Source organism: Physeter macrocephalus, unplaced genomic scaffold (assembly GCF_002837175.3).
Source record: "Physeter macrocephalus isolate SW-GA unplaced genomic scaffold, ASM283717v5 random_1760, whole genome shotgun sequence".
In the NCBI taxonomy this organism is placed as follows: Eukaryota; Metazoa; Chordata; class Mammalia; order Artiodactyla; family Physeteridae; genus Physeter; species Physeter macrocephalus.
Window position 1 is genome coordinate 18,675 of NW_021146555.1, and position 6,326 is coordinate 25,000.

Consider the following 6,326-nt stretch of genomic DNA (forward strand, 5'->3'; position numbering starts at 1 on the left):
CGTACCCCAAAAAAAAAAAAAAAAAAAAAAAAAAAAGAAAGAAAAATAAAAGTAAACCAGAGCACAAAAACCAGGAGCTTCGCGAACTACTGATTTCCCACATCTAGTTCTTTATCTTGTAGACAAACAATATATCAGTAACAGGATTAATACTATGATTCTGTATTATATCTAAAAACATCAAATGAGACAATGAAAAAGAGCTATAATTGAGTCACAGTTTCTACAAGAAACAGGAAGAATTTTTTAAAAAAGGAAAACAGTTATTAAAAATAAGTTTATAAAGAAGGAAAAATACATAATACATAATGTTAAAAAAATAAAAACAGTATATAAAAATCATATATTCAATATGCTTTCCACAGTGGACAGATTCAATGTATAAAACAAAAGAAAAATAAAGATAAAGCAAGCTACAAATGTGAGCTACATATGTAATTTAAATTTTTCTAGTAGTCATAGAAATTGATGAAATTGGTTTTATTAATACATCTTCTTTAACTCAATATATCTAAAATATAATTCACGTTACCAGCATATCAGAATGTCCATTTTTAACAGGCTCCACGAAAGTCTGAGAAGCACAGCCCTACAAGGTAATAGCTGGCTCTTGCACGGGGCTTAACAGATGCAAGGCATATATTCCAAGCACTCGAGGTCCATCAGCTCTTTTCATCTTCACAAGAATCGCACTAAGTGGGCACTATTATTACACTCGTTTCGGAATGAGGCATCTCAGGCACAGAGACGTGAAAGCCACAGTCTGAACTCACACAGTAAGTGTCAGAGCTGGTGCCTGGACGCAGGAACCATGCTCCCATCCACACCCTGGACCCCGCGGCCTCCCCAGAGCCCAGCTCGGGAACAGGCCTGGGTTCCTAAGAAAACCTTCCCCCGTTGGTGAGTCATGCTGGCATCGGCTTTGCTGCCATGCCTCCCCAAAGCGTATTGCTGAGAAAAGGCTGGATTTGAAATCAAAAGAATACGTTCCAAAAAATTGTATTTTTGCCTTTCCTACTTCCCTCGAGCGATCACATCTTCACTGGACCCACACTTCCTCTTCTGGAAAATGGAAATACACACTATTCACATGTTTAGGGGTATTTTAGGGGTTCCCTGAGGTCAGGTTGTAAGGATTAAATGAAATTATGAGTGGAAAAAGAGCAAGCATGATCTGTGACAGGTGGTAGGGACCCAGTAAGCACTGATTTCCATCTCCTTTACAATGATAATTCCTGAGTACTCGCTGGACATCAGTCATGTGCTGGGGGCCCAGGCAGAACAGAAACAAATGAGATGGGGCCCTGCTTTCCTGCAGTTCCTTTCCTGGTAGAGAGATAATCAGATGATTCATAGAGAAAGCAAATGTTAAGAAGAGAGTTGCTAAGTAACTGATTTTGCTCTAATTTTGAATAAAAGCCTAATTTCCCTGAGTAAGCAAATTAGAAAATAGCAAAAGGCAGAAGAAGCTGAATGGTCCACGGACAACGGCATACGTGAGTATCCCCCGATCGCAAACATAGTAAAAGAGCTCCAAAACCAATTCTGAATGCAGAAAATCAGATAAAACACACATTCCTGGACTATGTACATATTTTTCTTCTTGGGGGGGAAAAAAGAATATTTAATCCCAGAAGAAGCATAGCAATGACCGTTAAAGTTTCAGGCTAAGGTAGTCAAATTCAGAGTTAACCCAGAAAGAGGGGCAAGTCCCTCGGCTCTACTCTCATTGCTCTGCCTGCTAAATCATCTGAGTTTTTAAAAATCCAGCTTAAGGGCTTCCCTGGTGGCGCAGTGGTTGGGAGTCCGCCTGCCGATGCAGGGGACGCGGGTTCGCGCCCCGGTCCGGGAGGATCCCGCGTGCCGCGGAGCGGCTGGGCCCGTGAGCCGTGGCCGCTGGGCCTGCGCGTCCGGAGCCTGCGCTCCGCCACGGGAGAGGCCACAGCAGGGAGAGGCCCGCGTACCGCCAAAAAAAAAAAATCCAGCTTAAGAACAGATTTCCATGGACCTGTGGCTCCAGCAATTTTCAGAGAACCATCAGCCTGCTAAGAGAAGGCTACGTTTACAGCCTCCCACTTAGCCATCACTAGCATCCAAAAACCACACTCAGAGGAGTGCCTTGGGCAAAACGAGGCCTCCTTTCTTCCAGAATTGGGCTTTTATCACCTGCCCCTGGAACCAAAGGTAACACAGACATCTGGTGATTCTTGTGATGGTGGGACTTCAACTCACCAGCCACGGCTGCGGGATCTCTGGCAGAGGCATCTGGGGAGGGGCCGGCAGGCTGTTGGGGGTCTCTGGCTTCGCAGCATGATCTTTCACTTCAAAACCTGTACCAACCAAAACCACAGAACTGGATGAGGAGGAGAAGGAAGATAAAGATGGCACTGCTGACAGCTATCACCTCCTTGGCCCCATACTGAATACATCGCAAATACGTATTTATTTTCTCTGATCCTTTACAACAATCCTGCAAGGTAGGTATTCCTCTTCTCCATTCTACAGGTGAAGGATCTATGGCTGAAAAAAAAGGTTAAAGTACTTAACTGGAACACTGACGGGTAGAAATGACGGGGCGGGCACCAAAGTCGACATCCTTTCCGATGCCAGGCAGCCTCTCAAAGGCGAGCTGCCTCTCCTGAACTTCCACTCAGGTTAGTATCGATACTTACCCACGTACTAAGGGGGCAGACGCTTTCCTGGGAATCAGTAAATCTGCATCAAGTACCCTCCTAAGGCCCGATGCTGTAACAGACACGCTTATTGTTGACAAGACTGATAATAAGCTCATACCGTCAGGGCATCATATTCAAGTTGGGAAGACAAACATACATACATCAGACTCTCAGAAACCGTGGTGAGCGCTGTACCAGTGAAGGCAGGAGAGAGGAGGAAACTACTTTAATCTGGGCACAGTGTTATTACATGCCAAGGACTCACCTTTCTAGATCTAGAAAAATAACTGCTCAACAATGATCACCTATGATGGGTGAAGCACGACGTTGCAGGCTGGGAAAAGACAAAGACCCTGACCTGCAGAAGCGACAGCAAGACCGGAATTTTGGCAGAGGCCCGGAAACAATAAAAAAAGAGAAGAAAGAAAGAAAAAGAACAAATGGAAACTCTACCATCAAACAACGAGTGGCTGAGTTTCAAGCAAATTAAAGAGCTGAAGAGAAAAATCAATGATTGGGAAATAACATCCAGAACAAAGCATGGAGAGAAAAGGGGCTGAAACTCCTTGGGCAGAGCAAGAGAGGAAGGGAGAGCAAGGGAAAGCAAACAGCAGCGCCAGAGGCAGGAGGCCAAACGGCAGTGTGTCCAGACCGCGAGTCTGAAGTGGGTGGGAAACAGGTGTACGCGGAGGCGAGGAGGTCGAAAGAAATGCTACTTCTGCTAGTAAAATCGACGGTAGGAAATGACAGTCGATGGCTACTGAGCGTCTGCCGTGCGCCACGCACTGCTTGGAAATGTTTTACACGATCTCGTCAATCCGTACAACATCCCTCCAGAGGTAGGTGCTACCGTCCGCCCTTCTTACAGGGGAGGAAGCTGAAGCCTCGAGCGATTAAGTAACCTGCTCGAGGTCTCAGACTGGGAAACAGGCAGAGACAGAAACCAAAGCCCTTTTGACTGTCTGGTAGACAGGCGTGACCACACGTCGTAAGGGGCCTGGGGTTCGTCCACGGGCAACGGGAGATGCTGAAAGGGTCCCGGCAGGGAAGCAGCAGCATCATTTCAAAGTGAACTTTCATCTCCGTCTTTATCTCTATCTCGGTCTCTGCCACTGTCTCTATCTATCCTACGGGTTCTCTCTAGCCTACTGCCCCTCAAACATGGTCCTCATCCTGCACTCCTACCTCAGGGACTGGTCCCCCCATCCACCCGGGGCCTCACGTAGCTCTCATTCGATCTGCAGCCAGATCTTTGAACCCACTGCCCAGACTGACAAGACGAGCTTTCTGGAATGCAAATCTAACCGTGTCAAATCATGGCTTCGTACGCTAAAAATCAACGAATTGTACATTCAGACGGGTGAAGTGCATGGTATGTGAATTATATCTCAGTGAAGCTGTTTACCGTAAACCTCTACGTCTCATCCAGGTATCCCCTACCCAGCCGTCAGGATTCTAACACCATATCCTCCAAGAACTGCGCCCCCCGCAACTCTCTCTCTCACTAAACTGGTTTGGACCCTCCTCTTGGGGGTTCTCTTAACACTGATGCCCTCTCCCTGCCATTCTGTCTCACCCACCGCGCACAAAAGAGTTAACCCAGCAGGCCTGAGGCTGCTGTCTTTACAAGGGCTGGCATCCGGGAATGTGGCTTTCAGAAGGGTTCCCACCATTTCCGTAAGCGATAAGGTTGGTCTACTCTGCCTAGACTGTCTGGGCAAACAGCATGATCTCACGCCAAACACCTGCTGTGACGGCGAATTCTGTGTGCCAACCTGACCGGGCTCAGGGGTGCTCCCAGAGCTGGTAGGACGTTGTTTCTGGGTGTATCTGGGAGAACGTTTCCGGAAGAGATCAGCATTTGCGCTGCAGAACGCCAAAGGGGATGGTCCCCCGCAGTGTGCGTGGACAACATCCTACCTGCTGAGGACCTGAACGGGACAAACAGGCCGAGGGAGGGCGGCGCACTCTCTCTGCTGGAGCCAAGTCGCCCATCTTCTCCCGCCCTCGGGCGCCGGCGTTCTTAGTTCTCTGACCAGGACTTGAACCATCGGGTCCCCTGACGCTCAGGCCTTTGGACGCGGACTGAATTACAGAACTGGCTTTCCTCAGTCTCCAGTTTGCAGAGGGCAGACTGTGGGACTTCGGAGGCTCTGTAATCACAGAAGCCAATCCCTACAACAAATCTCCTCTTTATCTCTATCTCTAGCCCTCTATCCTATCGGTTCTCTTTCTCTGGGGAACCCTGACTGATAAACCTGCCTTCCTGGGCGTCTGGGGTTTCGGTCCACGCCAGGCGGAGGGTGCCTATGTGACCCGCCCCCAGTAAAGTCCTTGGGCACTGAGTCTCCAGTGAGCTTCCCTGAACAGAAACATTGCACACAGGCTGCTGCATTTCTGTTGCTGAGGAAAGAGTGTGATCTGTATGACCCTCGTGGGAGGAGGAGCATAGGAAGCCTGTACCTGGGCTTCCCTGGTGGCGCAGTGGTTGAGGGTCCGCCTGCCGATGCAGGGGACGCGGGTTCGCGTCCCGGTCCGGGAGGATCCCGCGTGCCGCGGAGCGGCCGGGCCCGCGAGCCGTGGCCGCTGCGCCTGCGCGTCCGGAGCCTGCGCTCCGCAACGGGAGGGGCCGCGACAGTGAGGAGCCCGCATACCGCAAAAAAAAAAAAAAAAAAAAAAAGAAGCCTGTACGTGGCTCCTCCAGACTTGGCCTGAGTCTTTGCCCCTTATAATCTGGCTGTGTATCCTTACTACCTCCGTGATGAATCCCAGGCATGAGAAAGTAAAACTCCATGCTGAGTCCTGCTAGCGAATCTCCCAGGGTTGGGGTGCCCCTAGGGTCCCGCCCAGCACACCTACTTTACGCCTAACCCCTTAAGGTCTTTATCTTTCTAAACCCAGAGACTGACACAGTACCTGGCACGTAGCAAGGCCTTCGAGGACAACTTGATGAACGAATACATTCCTTCATTCATGAATGTGTTTTGGACAGATGAGAATTAAAGATGGCTTAGAGGCAAAAAGAGACTGGAAGAAGAAAGACTAGCAGTTTGAATGAGACGTACCTTTGGATGACTGTATCCTCAGCAGGATGTCTGTGATAACCGCCTTTTTCTCCCTGACAGCCGAGGTTAGGTATTCATGGTCCAGGAGTTCAAGGAAGACACGAAGTTCAACGACTAACTCTTCCATTGCTGAAAACAAAGGAGAGAGGAGAGGTACTATGAGACCCACCAACTTGCACATGTCAAAACACGAATGCTCAATTTTACTCAAAGCATTTCGTTTTTAGCTTGAGGGCTGGATATTGTTTTCCAACAGGAAACGCAAGTTAGCTGAAACCAGGGCGTCTAAAAGATTCACGCGTCACCTTCTAGACAAACGTGCTCCTCCATCACTTCTGCTTGGAGGCAGAGGTGTTCGGCTGGGAGAAGCCCCAAAGCCCCACTGCCAACAGATAGAGTCAAGACCCAAGAGCCTGACAGCGTCATCTGCTGTCAACCGCATGGTACTGAATTTCAGCGTCCAGAAGGAGACGGGAGTTTAAAATGCCAAATAGTCTTCAGGTAAGTTCTAGGACGTGGGAACTCAACACCCAACTCTGTGCTTTTGCAGGGCTGGCTCCCTCCCCAGGAAGACTGTGAGCACTTT

General features: G+C 48.8%; 1 protein-coding gene across 1 annotated transcript in view; it reads right to left on the reverse strand.

Moving 5' to 3' along the window:
• Nucleotides 1-5,872, reverse strand: part of LOC114485411 (actin filament-associated protein 1-like) — a gene marked incomplete at its 3' end in the record, with an annotated part of 23,584 nt that extends 17,712 nt beyond the window's left edge. Inside the window, exons 1-2 of the mRNA XM_028486787.1 lie at nucleotides 5,741-5,872; nucleotides 2,233-2,330 (exon numbers count right to left, since the gene is read on the reverse strand). Coding sequence (XP_028342588.1) covers nucleotides 2,233-2,330; nucleotides 5,741-5,867 — 225 coding nt within the window. The remainder of the gene's footprint in view (nucleotides 1-2,232; nucleotides 2,331-5,740) is intronic.
• Between the last annotated feature and the right edge of the window lie 454 nt (nucleotides 5,873-6,326).